At 46.8% G+C, this 24404-nt stretch overlaps 2 protein-coding genes across 3 annotated transcripts in view; both read left to right on the plus strand.

Moving 5' to 3' along the window:
* Positions 1-11035, plus strand: part of COMMD1 (copper metabolism domain containing 1) — a 62622-nt gene extending 51587 nt beyond the window's left edge. For both annotated transcript variants that reach the window (XM_032103498.1, XM_032103499.1), the window contains exon 3: positions 10895-11035. In XM_032103498.1, coding sequence (XP_031959389.1) covers positions 10895-11002 — 108 coding nt within the window. In that variant the 3' untranslated portion in view covers positions 11003-11035. The remainder of the gene's footprint in view (positions 1-10894) is intronic.
* The window catches only part of B3GNT2 (UDP-GlcNAc:betaGal beta-1,3-N-acetylglucosaminyltransferase 2), a 74306-nt gene that overhangs the window by 32338 nt on the left and 17564 nt on the right, over positions 1-24404 (plus strand). The window lies entirely within an intron of this gene.

A 24404-nucleotide genomic window follows, 5' to 3' on the forward strand; every position in this document is an offset into this window, starting at 1 on the left:
GGCTGCAGGCATATTTTCAAGCCTTTGGTACCCTGCTTATGTATTTTTAGATGAGCAGTTCTGCCCAAAAGCCAGGGACTTTTCACCATCCATTTAAAGGGGTATTTGCTTGTAATTCCAAATCTGTGGCATCACTGTGCCAGGGGCAGAGGATTAGTGGTTCTGCGAGGAGATGGGGATGCTGCTGGTGGTGAGGAGGGCCTGTTGTGCCAGGCTCGTGCTCTGCCTTCCCTGGTGGTAAAATACCCTGGAGCAAATGGATGCCTGGCATTGCTGCTTGCTGAGAACACGGCCAGGAGAGAAGGGCTCAAACAGCTGCCCTTTAAAAATTACTTCTGAAAAACGTGATTCTCTGGGCACAAAACATATTTGCTGTAGCTGGGTTGTGCTGATCTCAGAGCTTAGGTGCAAGAATATAGAGACTTTTTGAAATGAGACTTTTTGAGGGTATTACCTGTTGCCATTAAGAGACATAAATCAACAGAGGATTTGCGTGGCCTTTACTCTCCACTTGCAAAACTTGCAGCAACCAAAATAAACACCTTTGTAATTTTAGTTCAGCTCTGGGTGTTGATGCATTTCAGCAGCAGGCTCTGCACACCCCTCATGTGCTCTTGTTTCAGGCAATCCAAGTGCGTTTCAGACCACAGGGCAGGTGTGCAGTGTTCAGAAAGGAGCAGAAAAGAGGGGTTTAAACAATTCTTACTCCAAAATGCTGATTCAGGGTAATTCTAATCTTTGGTCTCTTCTCTGAGAAAACCAGGTGTGGTCTTGACTGAAGAATGATTGGAGTGGAAAAGCCAAGATCCTCTGGCCTTTGCCATCAGCAGGAGCCAGCATTGTCTGCTCTCATGGAAAATAAACTGGTTTAGGGTTATAGAGCCATAGAATGGTTTGGGTTGGAAGAGGATATGCATAGAGGATATTAATTTCTACTGAACTTTTATATTTGGTGTAATACTTTTAGGCAGGACATTAATGGATTCCTGAGTCATTTATGTAACAGATAAACATTAAAGAGCTGCGGGGGAGCAAGAGAGATCTGTTTTGGGGCTGCTGCAAGCCAGTAGTACTCTCAGCCAGAATATGCCAGAATCCCAAGTCACACAGCCTCCTAAAGGTTAGGAATTCTCTGCTCAGGTTTTTCCTGCATACTTTAACTGTGGGATTATTTTTAAATGCAGATTGTTTTAACTGTGTTGATTGTTTTGGTATAAAAGTAATTCTTAGCCCGGGAGTTCATTCCTGTTTTCCTGCCACTATTTATTGCAGTAACGGAGAGGAATGTGGTTGACACTGATTGGATTAAATGAAAAGTTACATTCAAAGCGCTGAAGTTTCCTTGTGTCCTTAGGAGTTAACCAAGTGCACAGTCTTGGTGATACCCTGTAACAAAAACGTGCCCCAGTGGCAGGAGGGAGGGTTTGATGCTGTGATAAGGTACTTCCTGAAACATTTAAGAAAATGGTAAAGAATAACATAAAGTAGTTGAAACTTAATTCTGAGAAAGTAGGGGGGGAGGGGGGAGGGTATGATAATGAGGGATGTTTGATTTTAATTTTTTTGCCATGATGAATGATTCCCTTGTTAGGTAATAGGTAGATTAAAATGTAATGAAAATGAATTCCAGATCTAAAGAATGTTCTCACTAGAAAAGCTTGATTTAGTGTAAAAGCAGATGCATAAGTAAGGACTGTCTTTTTCTTAGACTAATTTCACACTGCAATTAAGTGCTACAAGATTGAAAAAACAGAGGCTAGCCTGGGTATGTGGAGATGAAACATGTCTAGGGAAAGCTGTAGACTGATATTTCAGCTCTGTGAGCAGCCTTAAAAACACCGACCAAACAAAATACGGCGCAAGGAAACAAGGACAGCTGTCAAACAAGGTAGAAAAATGCAGATCATAAGTGAGGAAGGGCATTCACCCTCTAAGGTCCCCTGCAGAGGGCTTTGAGAGAAGAACACCTCACCTTGCAGTGATTCCACTGAGAGACTCTGTTAGTGAAGAGCTGACACAGCAGGCAGGGCTTGAATAAGTGATGATGGAGCTTTCTCGTCGCTGGTACCCTTGTGAGAGAGCCTGAGCCCTGCCAGAAATGTAGTTTTTAAATAGTTTTTATGTAGTTTTCCATGTAGTACATATATCTATATAAACTACATATATATATTCTTATATAGTTATATATAGTTTTTATTTTAAATTTAGTTTTTTAATACATGCGTTGATTCAAATCTCACAGTGATACAAAGGCAATTTAATTTTTTTTATGCTGGCTTTATGGGCTTCTCTGCACAGTTTGGTGAAGCTTGACAGGTATCACTGTCTTTTTTTTTTTCCTTTTAAAATCTCTTCAGTGCTGCCAGACATCCATAGATGTGCACTGGGGCATCCACAGGGAGAAAGATACATACAAATTTAAAATATATTTCACTCTTTCCCTAAGATTGCATCCTGTGACAGACACTGGAATTGCATGGTATCCCCCGAAGCTTTCTTGTAAAAGAGGGGAAATGCTATGTAACTTTCAGTCTAATTTCCAGGTTTTGGGTAATTGGGAGCTGTGTTTGTTACAGATTTAAGGTGATTCCCCATGAAGCTTTTCTGAGCCATGTCCCACATGGAGTCTAGACCAGTGATGACCAGTCTATGAGGATAAATTCAGATGAGATAGAAGTGAGTTTTTTTACCATGAGGGTGGTGAAACACTGGCACAGGGTGCCCAGAGAGGCAGTGGTGCCACATCCTTGAGAACATTCAAGGTCAGCTTGGAAGGGTCTCATTGAAGATGTCCCTGCTCTGGATGGACCAGATGACTCTAGTTGGACTAGGTGACCTTAGAATGTCTCTTCTGTCCCAAACTATTCTATGATTTCTAAAAACTGACCACAAACCCCTAAATAAAGCCTTCATAAATTGTCCCATAATAAGCCTCAACCTTGAAGAGTCACAGCTCTCTGGAGTTCATCTCCTGGTAAGGACCAAGCTGCCATGCCTGCAGGACAGGAGAGGAGCAGGACTTTCCTCCTCGGAGTCACACAAAGTGAGATAAAGCTCTGCAACCCATCTGCATGGAGTATCTGTGAACCATGTTGAGTGCAAGCAAAGTTTGTGCAAAGAAGAGTTGGAGAGCAAATGCATTTCTTAGTTAATGATTTTAGCTCTGTTTACACCTTTGTTTAAATAGCAGCTGGCTCAAGACCCAACCAGAGTTGCATACCAGGGTCCCCAAGACAGTGTCATTAGCCTAAGCAGGTTAATTGATTTATTTGGCATGCCATTACACCTATTTGCCTCAAGCCAGTCAAGCAGCAGAGGAAAAATGCTCCTGTTAAAGATTAAACGTTCCACACTCCCTGTTTTAGGGTTTGAAAGCGCTCGAGCTCAGCTGTGCTTTCAAAGATGCTGGAATTCAAATGGAAACAGTCTTGATGTGCTTTCTTGGACAAAACAGTGTCTGTAGGGGCAGAGAGGAGGTCGGAGGAGTGTCTGTTTTTGCATTATTTTTTAGAAACAGTTTAGATACAGAGATGTTTCACTTTTCATTCCTACACCAGGAGTTAGATCACAACACTTTCTATTTCCTTGTCTCAATTCCATTCTTATCTCAAGAAGGCTACAGTCCTGCCAGTGCCTTTGGTTGGGATTACACAGCCCTGTATTTAGTGGCCTTCAGCTATGTGGTAGTTTGAAAACAAGCCAGTGGGAGGCACCAAGTCAGAATAACAATTTAATGGGGAAAATTAAAGAAAAGGGAAAAAGAAAGACTTAAAGGAAACACTGGTTCAAACTGACAGAGTCAAGATCCAACCTGAGTCCCTGTTAGGCAGGGTGGTGGTAGCAGTCTGGTAGAATGGTGGCTGCAGTCCTCTGAAGCAGTGATCCTGTAGAAAAAAAGGGTCTGCTCTTCCTCAGAAGGTCCAGTGGTGGCTGAGTAGCTCCTGTCCTCTGGAAATCCAGTGGAAGGGTTGTCTCTGGTGTTCAGAGTCTCAGATTATATCCACGATGGGATGCTTGGTTCCTCCCTCTGGGTGGAGCATCTCACAATGGGGTAATGAGTCATGAGGCAAAGTGTTGATTAGGCTCATTAACAGAAGATAGTCCAGAGGGAGTTATCTCTGAGTCAGGCGGCAGGACAATGATGGGCCATTAACAGAAAGATAGTCTGGGGGGAGGAGGCAAGGAAACACTGCCCCACCTGGTTTCAACAGCTGATGGGGATGGTAATAGAATACACTGCAACCCAGGACAAGCTATGACCAAGTTACATAGCCGCTATTTCCCGTGCCAGGCTGGATCCTTCCCCAGACTGCTCTGCCCATATCCAAGATCAAGACAATGAGGGAAAAAAATATCCTGGAGGTTTCTCCTTAAATACCTATTTTTCATATAGGAAGTGCTGTGATGCTGGGGGGTTTTTTGAGAAAAAAACCAAAACATGGTAAGCTCAAGGTTTACTGCAAGGTCAGAAGGGTGCTTCTTGATGCCCTCATGAAAAAGAATTGTCTTAAAAATTTAGGATCCTCTGAACGCCTTAGGTAGAGATTTTGTCCAACAGCTCAATTCCAAGAGGATTTAGCCTAATCCAAGCATGTTCCAGAGTGGAAATGCAGCATTATATAGAGTTAAACATCCACCACTCTTCGGTGAGGGAGAGCCATGAAGGGTGTTCTATTCTGTGAAGCTCCTGTGACTGCAGCAGATTTTATGGGGTAGCCTGAGTCTCAGGAAGCTGAAGATGTTGTAAAAGGGTGTTGGAGGAACCAGGTGAGCAGGCTTAGCAAACAGCAGTCGATCAGGTAAGGCCACATAAAAAGTCCCAGGTACAACCTTGCAAAGAGTCATCCATGAATGAGAATGAAATCTGCATTTTGTCAGCATAAGCAGGTCCCTTCTTTCTGCATTGTGTTGGTACCAGCAGAATTGTGGCTTTCATAACCTTTCCTTTCTGACCACAGCGAGCTGCCCTCAGTAGTGGAACATTTGCCTCCCCTAATCAGCCGAGGGTTTGGGCTGAGGGTTGTCCACAGTGGATGAGCTGTGTCCTCACAGCATCTGGGAACTGCAGTTAGGGCTGGGTGCTCCTTCCCTGGTGAGCAGAAATCACAGATCACTAATCCCAAACCTGTGCTGGACGTCCACCACTTGTTCACTGCCAGCCTCTGCGTTTGCACACTGGGGTACAAGGGTTTTGAGTGGAGCAGTGGATAAATAACCCCTGGAGTGATGAGTCTGTGCAGGGGCAGCACACAGGGCAGGGCACTGTGGCTGGGACGTGGGGAATGCATAAGGTCAAAAACCAGAAACGGGTACAAATCAATGTGATTTTCTTAAAAAATCAAAAAGAGAGAAATTGGAAGGTTTACAGAAACCAATGCAAGTTAATATCACCAGTCTGAAAACAGCAGAGCCGTAAAGGAGGCATATAAGCTTTCATAAAAGTGTTGTCTTTTTTCTTGTTAATTATTAAGAATAATGTTGTTCTTGTTAGCTCTTTGATGTGAAATATGTAAAAGCTACAGAGTACACTACCTTCTAATTAGTTATACTGATTAAATTATGGTTTGGGTTTGTTTTTCTTTAACACTTCCTGAAAAGAAAGCTGCACCTCCAAAAGGCACAGAGAGCAGCAGGTTAAAGCACGTGCATCTCTGCATCCATAAATGCTCATTTTTCATGTAGGATATAAAATATGAGGTGGACTGTTTTCAGAAGGCTGATAATGTAAAAGGAAGGACATTACATTTGCTGTACAGTATCAGGGACCTGCTTTTATCCTCTGGAATTGTTCTGTTTTCTGCAATCCTTAATCTGTGATATTACAGGCTTGATGTTGCATTAAAAGTATTAAAAAATCTGCAATCAAGTTAACTTTTTTTTTTTTAATGGGGATGTAATAATAATTTGCTTAAGAGGTTCCTGGTTCATGTAATACCAAAATAATGGAGAATTAAAAGGCATTTGCAGCTACAAATATTTGTGCTTTATTTCATACAGTATTATGGAAATGAATTGCACTTTACATTAGAGTTTTTGAAGGGCATGATTGTAGATATGTAGCAAAAAATAGCTCTGAATTGAATCAAAAGTAATGAACTTGCTATTGTCAGAAATGTGGGAGTATGAAATCAATGGATTGCAATCCATTGCATTTTTTGAGGAATTACCTAGATTTTGCTGTCATTATCATATCCCCCAGTATATCTTGCAGAATATTAATGAATATAAAAATAACTTCAGAAGTTTGCAGTGGAATCACAATTGATGCAGTGTGATAGAAGAATCGATGCAGCATCTCACACTTTTGTCATTCTGCATTGGTTTGTGGCAATTTTCTGTGGTTTTTTTTTTCTTTTTACCATTTATCAGATGTTCCCAATATGAGAATCTAAATGGCAAAAATAAATTGCTCTTGTAAACATCTGACATGAAATATTTTCACCCAGTGGAAGTACCCAGTTCAAGGTCATATTACTGTGATTTTTGAAGAAGGAAATATAAGCTAAAATCTGATGCTTTTCTTCTTTTTGGGTCGTTCATGCAAGATGGATGTTGTGCATTGTGACATTCCTGCAGCAGATATTTGCATGGAAGAGGGGATGTGAGAGAGCTCTGCACATGTGGCAGGACAGGTCCCTCTGACCCAGGCAGCCCTGTGGAGTCACCTGGGAATGGTGTGCACCAGGTGTCAGGGAGAGGCCACCCAGAGAAAGGTTTGGAAGCAAGTTTATCGTGCAGGGGTGAGTTTATCAGGGTTTGTTTTCTGCCATCGGGCAGCACAATACCAAATTCCCACAGTAATGAGTAAGTAAGAACAGTCTGCAGTGAAGGAAGGCTTCTGTGATAGAGCTTGGCAGCATCATTGCAAAAATGACTTTTGGATGTGCCTTTCCCAAGGAGAATGTGTCCTTGCACTGCTGAAAAGTGTCTAATTTCCATTTTGAATTTCTGGTTATGTTGAGATTTGGGGGGGGTGGGGATAATTTCTTTTCTCTTGCCTTTTTTGGAATTGGGGAGGGCATTTGGATTTTTTTCCAATCCCCCCCCTCCTTTTTTTTTTCTTTTTTTTTTTTAAACCAAGATTTGAATTTCTGTACCATGCAAGCCTGTAAGCAGGCATTGGCTCAGGCAAAACCTGCTCTGGTGCTGAGCCATGAGGAGGGAGGCTCATAGTTGACCATTATTGACCAGTAATCCTCATGGACCTGCTGGAATGAGTCCAAAGGAGAATGATGAAGATGTTGCCAGGGCTGGAGCACCTCAGCCAGGCTGAGACAGTTTGGGTTGTTCAGCATGGAGAAGACTCTGGAGAGACCTTAGACCCCTTCCAGTGCCTAAAGGGGGCTCCAAGAGAGCTGGAGAGGGACTTTGAACACAGTCATGGAGTGACAGGATAAAGGCAATGGTTTTAAACTAAAAGAGAGTAGGTTTAGAATAAATATTGGGCAGAAATTCTTGACTGTGGAGGTGGTGAGGCACAGTTTGCACCGAAAAGCTGTGGCTGCCCCATCCCTGGAAATGTTTAAGGCCAGGTTGGAAGGGGCTTGGAGCAACCTGGTCTAGTGGAAGGTGTCGCTGCCCAGGGATGAACTTTAAGGTCCCTTCCAGCCCAAACCATCCTGTGATTCTGTGATTGATTTTCCTGCTGAAATACTATTACACCTGTGACTTGGGATATTTACAGGGTAGCCCCTGCAGGTGTTTCATTAGAGTAGCATTTACATGGAATTAGCAAATTTGGAAGAAGTGGGAGAGTTGGCATTATCAGATAAACCAGAGTTTTTGACACAGCAGATTGTACCTTAGCCTGTACCTAAGCCCGTGCATGCATTTTCTTTTAATCCAGAAGCAATCTCTTAACACTTGTTTGCGAAATTAGGAAAAGAAATATCAGCAGTGGATTTATTCTGAAATGAGTATTTTGTCTTTTGTGTTTAATGAATGCCTTGGAACCAAAATGACATTTGTTTCTGCCCGTGGGTGTTGCGGGGGGGAGCTGATGTGCTGTGAATTCCCGGGCACGTTTGCTGTGTGCTGGCTCCCTGTGATGCGAGCTGGCCGCGAGTCCCGGCTCAGTGATGTCTTGGGGACCAGCTCCTTGTTTTGTTTATCCCCCACCGGCTTTTCTGTTTGCAGCCTAATTTGCTGGTAGTGGGAACAGTCAGATTTTCATCTGTGTTAACACATCTCGGGTTTAACCAGAGCCCTGCTGCTTTGATACGAGCCAAGCCCACCATTTCTGTCCAAAAAAGCAGCACTTCTGAACTCTCCTGCTTTTGTTAATAACTTTTGTTGGAATTCTGAGTTCTTTTTTGTCTCTCTTGACCACAAAAATTGGGGAGGCTGAAAATTAATGTGGGTTCTTAATCACAGTGAAAGGTACCAGGCTGTTAGAAGGCAAGTTTTGGTGACATTACAGATCAGGGTTTTACTTACGCAAGGGGCAGCTAAATCTTTAAAACATCCTACTCTGAGGCAAAACCTAAAACGGGAGAATAAAATATCTTCCAGAGCAGTGCAATTGCATTGGCTCACAGCCTCTGCAGAGCAAGTGGCTGCATTGCCTGCCCCAAAAGGATCGGACCTAAACCCCTACAATACTCCCACTGCTCCAGGAAGCAGCTGCGTGGGTGCACAAGTCCAGAAGCACTCGGCTGGCTGGCTGTGTTTGCACACAGGCATCCGAAGCTGATGCTTTTGCACTATGTGAAGAGCGCTTTCCTGGTAATTCAAGCTGGGATAATTCCTTTACAAAGAGCCACTAATGATCTTACAAGCACCACATCGAGTGGAGACGGCTTCTAAGAGTGGATCTGGCGCCTTGGCTGGTAGCTCTGAAATGCTGAATGTTGTTGTTGGAGGCCTCCAAATCAAGTGAAAATGAATATGAATAAAATGATACGCAAATCGAGAGGGTTTTTCTGTTGTTCCAATGTAGTGGCTAAAACTTAAAAATACTATGTGTATCAAAGTTGCTAGAAATCATTTTAAGTAGCTGGCCAGACTGATGCAACAGAGAACAATTGTATTTTTTTTTAAGCTTTCAATTTATGACAATTGGTTTTCTAAAAATACATGGGGGTTTTAAGTATAGTTACTGAAACAGAAAAAGTCGTGCTTCTCTTAGTCTCTCGTATAAATATTTTTGCAGCACTCTGTTGTTGCAGCTCATAGAAAACCTGATTCAAGGCTGGGGGCAGTTTGTGTTTCTTGGATGTTTTGTTTCGCAGCTCCTTTTTATAGCCCGGGCTCGGGAGTGAAAGGGGAGGAGGGGTGGGAAAGTGTGTGGGGACAAAACCAAGGCAGCTGCAGGAAATGGGTATCCATTCCCACACCTTCCTGAGGGCATCCAGCTTGGCTTCCCAGCCTGAAGCTGAACCCCAGATTCCAGCCTGGGCAGCAGCAGTGCTGGTCAGTGACTGATTTGTTCCATTTTGGTTCTGCTTAACTCCAATGGGGCTGAATTATTTTTTAGCAATAGGAAGGATCAGAAGGGATGCCTTGTTTCCTGCTGAGGATGAGCAGAGATACCGCATTTGTCCTTCTCCTGGAGGACACCTTAGGGAAGGAAAAAGGATTTCTGTATTCCACAGCTCCATCTTATTTTTTGTTCCATTTTTCATGGGGGAGATAAACTAACAAAGCATTAAATGAAACTGAAGCTCAGTTCTGAGCAGCCTGATTTACAGCCCTCTTGGGTCAAGTTTTAACTTGGTCTACCTGAGAGTGGATAACCAGACACTGTCCAACCCACATGGGAGGGTTTTAGCTGCTTTATAGCTAAAAGAATGTTTAATGAGTGCACTTGTATGAAGTGGCAATGTCTTTGTGTAATCAAAGAGTTTTGTTTTGATCAACTCACATTCCTTTTGACTGTCAAAACCTGAAGAGGGGAACAAAAAAAAGTCCTCCTTATGCCTTAGGCTCAGGCAAAAACATCTCCTCCAAAAGCAGGCGCTTCCATCTCCTCCTGTCCACTCACATTCCCCATGTGATTAAGCCATGAAATCAGCTTTAGCAGATCTCAAAGGTTGCATGGGCAACGCTGGCTTGATTAAATCTGTGGATGGGCTCACATGACTCGGGGTGCAGAGTTGTGGCTGGCAAGCCTGAGATGTCAACAGGAGCTTGGCCTTGGAGGTCATCCTGTGGAGGACCAGGTCCCTGCATAGCATGGCACTGCCACTCCTTCCCCAAAGGGCAGGATAGAAACCAGCCCGTGGCTGGAACACACGTGGAGCAGTGAGAGGTCAGGTTACAGAGAGGAGAGCCCTTGTCAGACCTCTCTGTGAAAAGAGACTTGTAATGTGTTACAGATACCTGGGATTATTTTGGTGTGGTGAGAAAAGCTGCTCCTCCTGCAGTAGCTGTTCTGTGAAAGCCTGCTCTGGACTTTTCTAGTCAGTTCTGAGGAAACAAGGATGCTCAAACTGGGGAGTTTCAGTGGGAGCTGAAGAGGCATTGGCTTTGCTGTCCCAGTTTGTAGCAGCTGCTTGACATAGGCTGATGCTGTCCAGGGCTGCTCGTGTCCATGGAGAATGGTTAACTCAGCAAGGGTCTGTGGTCTGTCTTCTGCATGGTGCTCCACAAAACCTCATGGACTGCTTGAGATCTGACTTTTCCAGTGCTTCCTAATCAAGGAATGTTGTGGGAGATACTCCAGAGTTTTGTTCATGCTTTCATATGCGGTCTCCTGCAAACACATCTTCCTCAGGCAGATCCAACCTGCTTTTTTATCACGGATAAAAATTAGCACTCCTAATCAGACAGGAAAGTACAAGAAAGCTCATTGCCAAATGGAGTTAAGCTGTCAAAGTCCTCCCCAGATGTTTCTTTCTGCACAGGGATCAAACGTAATTATTTTTCTCAAATATTGTTCTCTCTTCTTCTGTAGGAATCGGAGTTTCTCTGCCTGGAGTTTGATGAGGCCAAGGTGAGCCAGATGCTGAAGAAACTGTCAGAAATAGAGGAGAGTATGACTTTGTTGACTCAGACTACTTAATCAAATAAAGAGATTGCAACTTACAAAAAACCAGACCGTTGGTTTTTCATAATTCCTGTTTCTGCACATAAAATTGGTGGTGGTGGTTAAATCCCTATTATAACCCCAGGAATGGGCTAAATCACACTGTGAAGCTTTCTCATCCCCTCCTCCCAACCTGTTTTCCAAGACAGCGGCAACACTGTTTCCACAAAGCTTTGCATAATCAGGCCTTGGAGTGCAGCACAGCTTTTCTCTTTTTCCCTTCGGTCAGTCCTGAAGTCTTCCAGGTGCTGTAAATGCTGGGCTGGATGAACAGCAAAGGTGAATTGGCCAGTTGTGGCAGAGGAGAAATGAGCAGAAGAAACATGCGGATTAGGGGGAGCTCATGTTTATCTTTCCAAACCACGGACTTTATAGGACAAATCCACCTGTGTGAGCTCTATCTGCTTAAAGCCCAGGAAAGCAGAATGAGGTGCAGGGAGCTCAGGGAGCAGAGGCACAAGCACACCTTTCTGTACCTGTGAGCCCTGTGCTGCCAAGGATTCAGTGGTTCCCAAGGGCTGGCCAGCTTGGCTGCACCTTCCTGGGAGCCAGGGGACAGGCTGGGGGAGCAGCTCCTGGGCAGTGGGAGATGCTGGTTTTCCAAAAGGAGCAGTCCTGCATGCGCAGAGCACCTGATCCAGCTGTTTGCTGGTGAGCTCTCAAAGCCATTTCTGATCTGCTTCCCCAAAGACCATCCACCCTCATCACCTTCTGGCTCTTGGGCTGCAGTGGTGCAGCTGCACAGTGTGCTTGAGGGGCCAGTCCTTTGTCAGAGCACAGCTGAACTTGGCTGCTCTCAGTCCTGTTTGTCATGGTTTGGTTTGACCTCAGAAAGCCTCAGATGAAACCCAAGGTGCACGTTCAGAACATGGGTAAAAAAAAATGCCCTTGGCAGCCTGGCTGGCCAAAGCCTTGTCAGTAGAACACTTGAGTGAAGAAAGCAGCCAGAGGCAGGTCAGGGGCACAGGACCTGCCCTGCCCAGTTGGCTCCTGGCTGTTGCATTGCCCACATCTGTGCTGGAGCACCCAACTGCAGAGCAGCTGCTGCCCCTGCGCTCACAGAGGCCCCCAGAAGGGTTTCCAGCTCCTGCGTTTCCGTTCAGGGCTGCAGCCTTGTCAGCCTGGTCACAGCAGGATGTCCCACCACACTGATCTGGCTCAGCAGGAGCTGGTGGGGCCTGAGCCGGCCAGCACTTGTACAGAGCAGGATGGTCCTCCTGGGAGAGCTGCCTGGTGGTCCATAAAAAGGTCACAGTCGAGGCTCCTGGTTTGCTCTGTCCCTTGACTGGAAGGTGTGCGCACACGTTTGGCTGGAGGCTACATTGCTTCTTGCCATTTTATATTCGCTTCATAAGCAACCTCCTCCTGAGCTAAAATTACACTGAGGGCTTGTACCAATATAGAGATGACACCATAAAATGTTCTCGTGCCGTAACTAAAGCACTCCTCATCGCTTCTCCTTGAGAATTTATTGCTTATGGAGTTGCCAGATTGCACTTGGATGCGAGATCTCTTCAGAGCAAGGGAAGGGCACCTTTTCCCATCTGCCTGGGCAGAAGGGGAGGCATCCCTCAAGCCAATTTGTGCCACTGCACAGGGAATTAACATTGCCGTGCCCGTCCCGCTGCTGCCTTGTCTTTTACAGCCTCCTGGTTCTGCTCTCTTCATGTCACAGAGGAACCGCACAGCCCCCAGCTCTGTTTCCCCAAATGCCTTCAGCTGATCCTTGTCAGAGAGGAACTGGGCTGTAACCACAAACTGCTCCTCCTGCTGCTCCTGAGTCACTGGCTGCAGCGCCGCTGTGAAATGAGTGCTTTGTGATTCTCTGAGCTTTCCATTGCCTTTTTCAACTAAGTTCATTCAAGTGCTTTCTGTGTTTTAGGACATATTTTAAAAAATCAAGGTCAGGGAAGGATCATGATCTTAAGTAACTTGCACTGTGTCAAACATATTTATTGTTTTATTTTAACATGGTCAGAGGATAGGAAAATGTGCTATAAATGGAAATTAAAGAGAAACAAACTGGGAACAGATGTCAGGAAATATTATTTCATGCAAAGAATAATAAATATGTGAAATGGCTAACAAGGCGAGGAGGCTGAGGCAAAAAGTCTAGGGCACATTTAAGAAATAATTGGATACTTTCCTAGTTGATGTGTGAAGGGGTGCGTTTTTATGGGTGGATGCTTCTCTCTCTTCCTAATCCTCCCTTCCCTCAGTATCTAACAATCTTCATTTTCTTCTTGGTGGATCTTTCTAAACTACTGTGCAAAACTAAAACAACAAAAAATACCCAAAAAAAGCTGAGTGTGTTGAAGACCACACTCTGCTCAGTTCTTGGTAGTCAATGGGCAGCAAAATTGTTCCTGCTTCGCCAGGTCTGATGTGGCAGGGAAGGGGATGCTGTGCTTCCCCAGATGCTGTAATCCTCAGCTGCTGCTGGGACACGAGGACAGGTTTGCTCCTTGGCAGGGCCGTGCCCTCCTGCTGAGGTAGTTTGTGTGTGTCCTGTCCCTCCACCTGCCCCTGCCTACAGTGTTCCGAGCCTGCTGGCCACTTCTGACTGAACTTGGGGGGGGACAAAGCCTCTGATGCCACTTTGCTTTGCTTTCTTGCGTGAAAGGCACGAGCACCCATGGCTTTTGTTGGGATTCATGGATGTCTCTCGCTCTCTGTGGTCCTGCTAAATATCTCTGTGGTGCTGGCAAATGAAGGCTCCTGTTCAGGAGAGGTTTCACATTCCTCCCCCAAAGCCCAGATGTAAACCAGACTCATCCTGAATGCATGGGCAGGCAGCTCCTGCAGTGGCTAGGACCACACGTGGCCGCTGGAATCCTGCATGGATCCAGCTGAGCAGATATCCCAGCACAACCCTGTTGGCCACTGGGGCCTCATCCAGCTTTGGAGACCGCTGTGGTTCCCTACACGGCACCTGCTGCTGTGTCTGTGTGCTAAGCCAGGCCAGCAGTGTGGCACCAGGGCCATCACCTCCTCCTCTTCCTCATTCCTTCAGGGAAGCAGCACCATGGCAGCGTGCCCCACGCTGCCAGCCCAGCCTACCAGGCAGGTATCACTTCACAGCAAGGGAACGAGCAGCCCAGCACGGCCGGAGGGGGTAAGGGAGGGACGAGCAGCAGGAAGAAGGGCTGAAGGAGGGAATCCCACCTGAGAGAGGCTTCCCTGCCCCGTCCTCCTACAGCCGGGGAAGGAGCTGGGACACAACTCCTACCACCCTCCAGTGTCCTTAGGCTTGGGAAGCTGCCCCCGCAGGGTCCGCGCTTCTCTCTGCTTTGCTGACAGACACAGACCCCGTGCGGAGCGCTGCCCTGGGGCTGGGGCAGGCTCGGTTCCCATCAGAATCTGGGTGTTTGATCCAACCTGCACCGTGGTGCTGCGGCAGGGCAGGGCGCGGCAGGGCGGGGCAGGGCAGGGCGGCTGCTGCTGAGGCGCTGTGCTCCTGTCCCACTTTCCTGGCGTTTCCCGGGTGACAGCTGCGGAGGCCAGGGGCCACTGGCCCCGCGGTGAGCAGAGGCAGCTGCCGCAGCTCTGGCACCGCGTCGCGGTGACTCAGCCCACTCGTGATGGGCGGCCCGGCCCGGCCCGGCTCCGCTGCCTCTCGCGGAACCCGCACCAGCCGCGGCCGGGTTCTGTCGCAGCCCTCAGCTTCCTTACGTGTCACCCTTCGCTCTGCTGAGGTGCCCTGCGGTTTAGTTCTGCAGCAGCTCCGCGTTTTCTGGGGGTTCCTCCAAGCTGCCGCTGCCTTTATGATCCCAGGAGCTCCCTGAAATACCTGCAAGCGCTGCCGCCTTCAATCACACATTGCACAACTGGCAAGCCCCGCACTCGCTCTCTGCTCGGCAAGACCCTTACCCTTAGTATAGTTTTCTTTTTTCTTGGTCTGCATATGCCCAGAATGGCTAAAGTTTTAAAGTGTTTTTCTAGGATATCTGTATTTGAAAAAAATAATGTCTCAGGTACACCATGTTTTTCCAAATCCAAGCCAAAAAAGTGCTGTATTTCATAATGTTTTGGAAAGCAGCAGATGATGATATACTTATTTCATACTGGTGTTGATTTACTTTCTGATTATTCAGGTTGCTTAGTCTCATTTTATTTTACTTTTTTTTTTTTTTTAATTTTTCTTTCTGACAAGTCCTTTTTGCAAGTGTAAATAATAGTGTTTGTGCTCTCATTGTGTTTCACACAATGAGAAGGATTTTGCAGGAGCCCATAATCTCCACATCTTATTGTGCTTGAACTTTTTAATAAGCTGATTGATATTGAGAGGTTTTCTTTCCTGTGTGCCAATTCTTTGCTACCTATTGATAAAACAAATTGCTCACCATTTTTCTGAGGAGATTTCCTGATTTAGGTATTTGCTGACTGTTTGTAGGTGCGCAAGTGTCTGAGAAGTTTTACCCCAGGGCTCACGCTGGCCATTACATTGCTCACAGAAATGTTCTCTTCTCCTTCTGGGCAGTTTCAACAGTTTATTCATTCATTCCAAATATTTATAAAGCGATCCTCAGTGCTGGGGACAGAGGGAGCCTTTTCAGTAAGGGGAATGCAGTGGTCCTGTAGCAGCAGCCACTGACGACTTTTAAATGTGTTGCGTTACATGTGGCTTGAGACTGGAAAAACAGGCCATGGCTCCTCACCTTGAAGCTGGGCCTGTTAAAATCCTCCTCAGAAATTATTCCCAAATGTCAGGGAAGTGTGGCTTGGGGTGTCATTTAATCCAGTGTGGAGGCCAGAGCTGCACTCCTGGGTCTCCCTCACCATGCCAGGGGGTACAGGGGGACAGGCAGCCAACACCATCAGTGCTTCCTCCCCTCAGCACACCAAAACTGAGCTGTTTCCACCCATCCAGGTCACACTGGTTTAGCCAATCCTTGCCAAAGCTGTGGAAGAGGCCCCCTCTCCTCAACAAGGACATACACACACCAACAAAGATGCCTTTTCCCAGTAGTGTGAATCCCGTGGGTGATCCCCAGGGCCGCAGAAGTCCCAGAGGACACGGTGTGTCACCTCCCATGAAAAGGTGGCAAGAGGGATGCAGCTGCAGCCTCACCTCTGGACTCCCAGCACCACTTGGGAAGTGTTATTTTGGGATATCACCTGAGCTTGTTGTCCCAGCACAAAATCATGGGTGGTAGAGGCTGGTGCTGTGGAGCTTCCCTCCAGGTGTGATGGGGCTGATCAACCCCAAGCTCAAGTCCCCAAATGCTTTGCCCTTCCTCCTTCCTTTCAGTGGTAGAAAGGCAGATCTTGCAGGGCAAGAATTTGCAGGAAAACAGGTTCGAAGGCATGTCAGCGGTGGAGAGCCAGCTGGGGGGTTTGACCCTGGGGCATTTTGCAGGGTCATTGCAGCAAGGGGAGGTCCCTGAAATGTGGAGCTGTCAGGGGACATCTGTCAGCAGGGAGGTGCAAGAGAGATTTCCCCAAAGATGTTTTGCAGTTTCTTCTTTTCCCTGCACACAGGTGACTTGGAACTTGCATTTTAATTCCCTTAGTGGCCAGCAGCACTGGAACTCCAGCACACAGCCATTAGCACTTGTATTGGGATGGTATTGGAGAATACGTAAAACCAGGTAATTGCATAAATGGCATTTTTGGATGCCAGCAAGTGCCTCAGACCCTTGAGGAGTGACATTTTACAGGAGTGGATGGGAGAAAAACAGCAATGACAGCACAAAACCCAAAGCCACAGTGTTTCTGAGAGGAGCCTGGGAGGCAACAATAATTTCCTGAGCTTTCTGGCCAGTTGGCCCTGGTTGAACACAGCAGTGCCGGGAAACTGCACGATACAGTGCATTTTAGTAAGAAGTGGCACTTTTCCTGCCTGGCAAATCAAACCACAGAGGGCATTAGAGTCTTCATGGCATCTCTGCTCTTGGCAGCAAAAGGAACAAATAAGCAAAGCCACGTCAGGAGTGGATGGGTGGCTCAGGCAGAGAGAGAGAGAGAGAGAGAGAGAGGGGTGTCTGATCCCAGCCACCTGCGCGTGGCTCCGGGCTCTCCCTGCACTCTCAGAACACAGCAGCCACCCCGCCACCCTCTGCAGAACATGGTGGCTCAGGGAGCTCTGGCCTCCTCCAGGCATCCCCTTAAAATAAACTCACTCCTGCAGGACGTCAGAGCAAATCTGCATTTTTCTGTGGCCGAGGAACATGGTGTGTAAAGTTAATCCCCTGCTCCCAGATCCTGGGAGGCAATGGCATGCAGAAGTACAAGGTTAAAAAAATGCCTCTAGAACCAGTGGCTGGGAACCATAAATACCTTCCAGGCAGTCCTTAGGCACATCAGGAGATGTGCAAGCAAAGCAACTGGAATTTATAAACTTACATAATTAATTTTTCTTTGCAAGGAGAACAAACATTCCCATGTTCCAGCTCTTTTAGGGCCTTTGACAATTGGGCTCCTTTCTGTAAATATTGTTATGTAAGTTTATACATTTCAGTTAGTGCTTGTTCTAGCCTCTTCACAGCCCAAGGATGTTTTCACTCCAGTTTATTATTTCAGCTGTGGATAGATCATTTTGCCCTGGTGCATCTATAATGGGATTTAAATTAAGATGCTTGCGAGCAGCGTAACAGTAGTGAAATAGTGTCTGGAAAACATTGGTACATACCCAGGGAGAATGAAAGAAAGAAATTAGCTTTACATTGCAGCACTGGGTGAAGTGTTTGCACCCTTCCCCGCAGGGCAGGACAGGATTTCTCTGTCTGAAGACACAACCTGTGAAGGATGAGTGCTGTACCTGGGCTGCATTGCAGGGCTGCTGGAGACATGGTGTAATGGCCATGGATGCTTTTATTCCAGATCACGGGAGCACCTCTGAGTCATCCAACAGCCCTGTAACTACAGCGTGCTGCAATCAGAGCTGGCTGAAATGCTTAACCCCAATGGCTTAATCTCCAGCCATTGCAAATTAGTACAGCTCCATTAACTCCAGAGGACTATTTACATGGGGGAGGTTAAATGTGTACAGGATCAGGCACAAAACCTGCAGTGATTCTGTACGTAGGGCAGTGGTTTACTAATTTACAAGGCTAGATCTCATCTCTGCTGGTTTCTGAAATCTTATTTATTTATAGTGAGCACATCCATGTCAGAGGGATTTCTCTATCAAGCAGCATAAGGAAAATCCTTCATCTACTCCGATTATGTTGCTGATCCCAGTCCCTAATGCAGGAGATATCTTCCCTCCATGTCATTCTTCAGTAACCTGTAGCTATGAGGCTGGATATTAAAACTTGATATGTGGATTATTTCGTTTCCCTTTGTCCTGTTTTTTATTTCTGAAGTTTATCTGCAGATCCTACAATAACAGGAGAAAAGCTTTGTGATCTCCTTCTTTGATCTATTGTAATTCTGATGCGCCAGGAGCCCCGGGTGGCCTGGGAAGTCGTGAGTGTGTGTAAGTCAGCACTGAGGCATGGCAAATAGCCCGTGGCCTCTGGGGTGGCTTTTAAGAGCACAAGTACACCTGAAAAGGTTACAGGAGAACGCAGGTCCTGGGGGAGAGCAGATGAGTCGTGAGCGCCTGGGGGGAAGCCATGGGCAGCCGGATGGTGCAGGACAGGGAGCTGGGAGGGAGGCCCCGGAGTGCTCTGCAAGCTGAGCACTGAGATGCTGGACAGGTCCCTGCACCCAGGGCTTGTAACAGCTGTCCTGACAGAGTGCCCAGAGAGCTGGCACAAATTCCCTTCTGGATAGAGCCTGATGAGTGCCTTGGAGGGTGCTCCAAAACAGCCCAGGTAGGTACCACACCAACGCTGCCACCATAAAAATGAGCCCGCCCTCTTCACCCTGGTTTTGGTGACCCTTCTGCTTCTGCCACCCAAAGAAGGAGCCCTCAGCCAGGGAGTGCCAGCCCCAGGCCCGGTGGCAAAACACTGTGTGCCTCTGCCACTGGTGTGCAGCTCCCGTGGGCTGAGCAGGATTTCACTCTGGTAGCAGCTGTGCCCAAAGCTGAGAGCTTTGCCCAATGGCTGGGAGTGTCTTGAAAAACCTCCTGCACACGGTGTTGGCACAGTTTCCTTTGCCACCCAGAATCAGCCAGCCTGGATGCCAGCACCCTCCCAGACAGAGGGCTGGTTTTAGCTGGAGTTGCTTTACCCAAGCTGGCACTGTGAGAGTCCAAGGCAGACTCATCCAGGAGGTGCCTGGAATCAAGATGGTTTTAAAAAAATCTAAGTGACATGTGAGGACTGGCAGTTTTCCCTTATCTGGGATTTTGCTGGTGCTTAGAACTGCATCTGCTGAAAAGTAAAAGCAAAGCAGAAGCAGTTTAGCTGAAGTGGGTCCTGTACATTTTTGAAGTATAAACACTTTTCTCACCTTTGAAGAGTCTTGGCTGCAGCTTCTTCAGTTTTGCAGCTCTTTGGGTCTTGCTGCAAAATGCTGTGGGATGCCTCTTGAAGCGAGGCAAGGAGGGGAGCAAGGAGCTCATGTTCCCAGGACACAAGAAAAGATGGTTTGTATAGAGCAGGTGCCTTTTTGGCTTTTGCAAAATAATTACTGTCCAGTTTCTGCTACTACAAAAATTGAATTTCAAGTGGATTCTTCTCCATCCTCTTGGATCATGCAGTCTGCACTGCTGTGCCTGCCTTGTGTCTGCAAGGAAAAGTAGCCCTACATGGAGGCAAACAGTGCTAGTTACTGCAGCCTGTGTCTGGAAAAGGCAGGTACGTCCTTCCAGAGCAGGGAAACTGATTTTAATCCAAGCAGCTCGGGGAATAATTATTCTTGTCAAATGCAAATCAATACCAGCACAGTGCAGCTCTGCCCACTGCTTGCAAATGACAGCACAAAACATAACAGAGGTAACTTTCTTCCCACAGTCTCTGTCCTGTCCTGCTTTGCCTGCAAGAGCAAAGCTGCAATGCTCCAGAAAAAAAAAGTGATGTTCTGAAGCACATGTGCCAATCTCTTCAACTTGAGTGGTTTTGCCAGTGCTGAACCTGCCAGCCACAACTCCCCCATCTCACCAAGGTACAAAAGCAGAGGGAAGTGGAGAAGAAGACCTCTGTAGCACTTCCTCTTGCTGTGCTGGTTTGCCTGTGTGTGGCAGGGGGAGAAGGCAGGAAAATGACTGTGAGGAGACCACTGAAATGTTGTGGTCACGTTGCTGGCAAGCCTTGCTGACAGACCTTGCCTACCCTGGGAGAGGCTCTTTGCTTGTCTGAATTCCGGGCTTGTTGGGGAAGATGAAACAGGAAAGCCTTATAAATATGATTGCCTGACAAAAGATTTTGGGAATATGAAAACTACAGGCAACATCGAAATGAAAGCCACTTTTGAAATACCAAGTCTTAGTTACTGAACAACTGGAAAACAATGGTATGGCCGACTGAAGATAATCCCCTCTTGATTGAACAATACCCTTTGATTGCAAGCGGGTCCAAGGGTCAGAGCAGACCCTACTAGCTCAGCAGAAGGGGTCCAAAGAGTAGTTTTTAGAAGTTAAGATGTAACACTCTATGGTAATATAAGAACTCTTATAGGCTGTATGTAAATGCTATAGGATTTGTATCTTGTATTAGATTGGTTAGTGACAATTAGAATATTCAGTACAGAAGATGATTTATTGTATTGTAACCAGGACTTCACGAGTCCATTCCATTCCATTCCATTCCATTCCATTCCATTCCATTCCACTCCTCTCTTACTCTTCGCACACTCTTACACTCTCTCTCTCTCTCCTTACTTACTTGCTTACTCTCTTGCTCTCTTGGGCCTGCTCAGAGCTGCCAGCTGCAGCTCTAAGCAGTGCCCCTATACCCACGCCCTTTGCAATAAACCGCATGTTCCAAGATCTGACTTCAGAGATCTCCCGTCCGTAACCTACACGGGCTCAAACATTTGGCTGGGAAAAAACAGGTTAATTCCTGGAGGAACTGAGATACTCCAGCTCCAATCGCATGTCACATTTGCTTTTTTTATTTTTTTCTTATCATTGCTGAAGTGCTCACATGCCACAGGAGCAATCTTTAGTCTCCTGTTATTATTTAATTTTTAACCTCTTATCTCCTGTTCTTATCCTCTTTGGTCGCAGAAGCATGCTCAGGTTAGTCCTGTGCTTTCCAGGTGTCCTCTAGCCACACCAATCTCTCCACAAAAAACAGGCAGATCGGTATCCTGGATAAGCTTTGGTCCAGCACAGAAAATTAATTCCAGCTGTCCTGGCCTTATGGAAGGGTTTTGACTCAGGAGAGCCAAGTGAATGTTCACAGGAGGGAGATGGGGAAGTGTTTCAGTCCCTGTGTGCCTGTAGCATTTTCAGCACAAGGGAGTGGGTGCACATTTTGGAGCAGGGGCTAAGAGACGCGGGTGCACCTTCTGGATACAGTGTGAGGGCTCTGGGACAAGCACTTCCATAATGCCAGTGACTGCCAGCCATGCCAGACTCACAGGAAAGGAGCTACTCCGTGTTTCTGAGGAGCTGGGTGCTGGTCCTTGTGCTGAGCTGCTGTGGGGGACGAGCTAGCCACATTCACAAGGGTGGCTGTGGGCAGGTACCCGGGAATCCCGGCAACACACAGGGAAAATCCTGTGCCTGCTGCTTTCCCGTAGCTGGGGGAGGATGTGCCTGCAGCCACCGCGATGGCTCCGGGAGTGCTGGGATGTGGCTCCCCCGGGAATGCAGCACAGGGCCCCTGGGGCGAGTGCCCCACGGCCGCTCCCCTTCTCTCAGCACCTTGGCTCTGTCCCGCTCCTCTTGCTCTTGCTTTGCTGCAGGGACAGCAAGATAACCTTGAAGATTTTATAACCTGAATCTCATTCCTACTTCTCCTTCTCTCCTGGCAATGTACCAATTATTAATTAACAGACAAATGCTAGAAAAAAGGCCAATGTACATAAACGCAGCAGTCCCCAGGTCAGCTTTTATTACAGTGGACCCAAATACTGTGAATAAATAGCCTGGGGAAAAAAGCAGAAATTATTTTTAACTTGATAAAAAATGAGGTTTGAATATTTTTAAAAGATTCTCTTTTCTGGCTGTCATTCATGCCACGCTACCTTATGGAAAAACTCGGGCAACAAGAACTTGTGTCACCAAGTGACGTGACACCGATGCCCTGAACACACAACCTCCCAGTACCCAGCTCCTGGGAAATGTTTGGTGCTCTGCAACTCCCTGACAAGAGCTGCACACTGCATCTAATAATTTGCATCATGATGCTGAGTGAAGGTGCTGTTTTTGAATACGCAGGCAGAAAAGTTATTCCAGATTCAGGCCAAATTAAAGTTGCTGCAGTCAAAAGGATTTGCTCTCTTTCTCAGGAGGGGAAAAAAAAGTGCAATGATTTACTGCTGGGTGTGTCACAAAGCTTGGCTTTACAGACCTGGAACATGAAAATCCTGCTGCTCCTTCTGTCGAAGCAAACTGCAGAACACCTTTAATCACACATTTTCCAAGCCTCCCTTGGTTTCATCCAAGCATGAGCAGCCATCCAGGAGAGGTTGTACAGCTGTGCTTAGATGTGATCCCTGCTGTCCTGCCCCATCCAGGACCTGTTAATTGGCAGCACCAGGTAAGAAACATCCCCGGGCTTAGGGCTTTGCCTGGCATGATGCATGGATTTGGATCCAGGCAAGGTTGTGTGGCCTGCTTGGGAGAGCAGGGCTGCAAAGTGAGCCCCGGCCTCACTTCCCCTGGGGTCTTTAGGGCGCAGCTGCTCTGAGCACAGCAGGGGCATCACAGTCAGGCAGTGGTTTGAAACATGCTGTGGGCAATGGCAACGTTGGTTCTGGGTATTTTCCTGCTTTCAGCTAGCTTTTGAGGCCTGGCTGCCAACTGGATCAAGGAACACATCTGGATTAAAACACCTCCCCTCGTGAAGGTTTCCAAAGGCAGCCCCGTGACCAGCCGAGTCGCTGTGATTGCACAGGAGCAGGCACAACCTGGGTATGGGAGTGGAAGGAGGGACAAATGTCTGTCCCCCAAAGGCAACAGACCATTTCACCACTGACCAACCCTTATAAGCTTCAACATGTTTTTCCAGGCTCCTCAGCACCCAGTGTTACGAGATACACTGTTCTAGTTGATTTTTGGTTTTTGTTTGTTGTTTTTTTTTTTCCAGTTGATCTCAAAACATATCATTATGAAATCTCCTGTGCGGTGGAGCCGAGCTCCTGGCTGCCAGACACTCAAATCTCCTTTCAAACCCTTGTGTTACTTAATGGACAATGATGTTTGCTGATTTAGGGTAATTCCTGCCTTTGCTGTAATCTTCCCGCTCTGATGAAAAGGACAGCTTTACTCAAACGTGAAGTACATATATAAATATTTGAAGAGGGATGAAATATGCAACGTCTCTCCCAATGCACTGTGAATGGGGACGTTTCTTCCAGACTCCTGAGCTAAGATTGTAGAGCAGCTCCAAGAGACACAGCACGTTTCCTATTGGCATCCAATATTGAACACACAGAGTATGGGGAGCTGGGGATGTGCTGTGGGTACTGATGCTGTTTCCCAAAACAGTTATATTTATGGCTGTGCACATCAGCTATTGAATCTTGGTAAAAATGAGTGCTGTAAAGTGGTAGTGAATAACGTGTATTTTCATGGATCACAGGGACATACTTACCCCTCCCTTTGCAATGAAAACAATTTTTAAGTGATTGTGCCAGGTGACATTGAGACAATTCCTTTGGTCGGGCCTCTCCTTATACTGGATTGAGAATGCAGGTGCTAAAAATAGAAACAAATGGCACGTGTTCGTTTTCATTCTGTGCAGGACGAAAAGCTGAGAGGTTCACAGTCCATGGGAACTGTAAATCTGTCTGCTGGTTGCTATTGATCTGCCCACGACAAGATGTGCTCTCTTTGCTGCAGCAGCACACCTATCAATGTTTTATTCCAGTCAGCATCCTGGGTTCCTGAGAGTTTCCTTTGGTTTGTTTCAACAGGGACGTCTGGCTAGGATTCGTAGGCTCATCAACCTAAGTAAGCAAACAACAACAACGAGGTTACTAATGAATGAGTCATGCATGATTTAGTACCAGCACTTGAAGGCAAATTTCCAAAATCGGAAAGTCTCACAAACTTCTTTACTAAGGGAAGCCTTGACAGCTTAAGCGACCCCTTTGCTTCTCCCTCCTGGACTCAGTAACAAAAGCTTTGAAGACTTCCACGAAAAGCTGAGCCAGGTGCAATCACCTGGCTTAAAAAGAAGAAACATTAAAAAGTGATGTGGCACGGCATTTCTCGGCGGGGCTGAGGGGTTTTCCTCTTTCGCTTGATGCCGTGTGGAAAGAAAACCGAAGGAAAACTGTCCCAAGGAAATGGCCGGCGACCCGCGGCGCCCACAGACGGACACAGCGCCCGCTGCCAGCGCACCAGAGCTGGCACAGGAGCCAGGCGCCACCC

The sequence above is a fragment of the Corvus moneduloides genome, chromosome 3 (assembly GCF_009650955.1).
Source record: "Corvus moneduloides isolate bCorMon1 chromosome 3, bCorMon1.pri, whole genome shotgun sequence".
In the NCBI taxonomy this organism is placed as follows: Eukaryota; Metazoa; Chordata; class Aves; order Passeriformes; family Corvidae; genus Corvus; species Corvus moneduloides.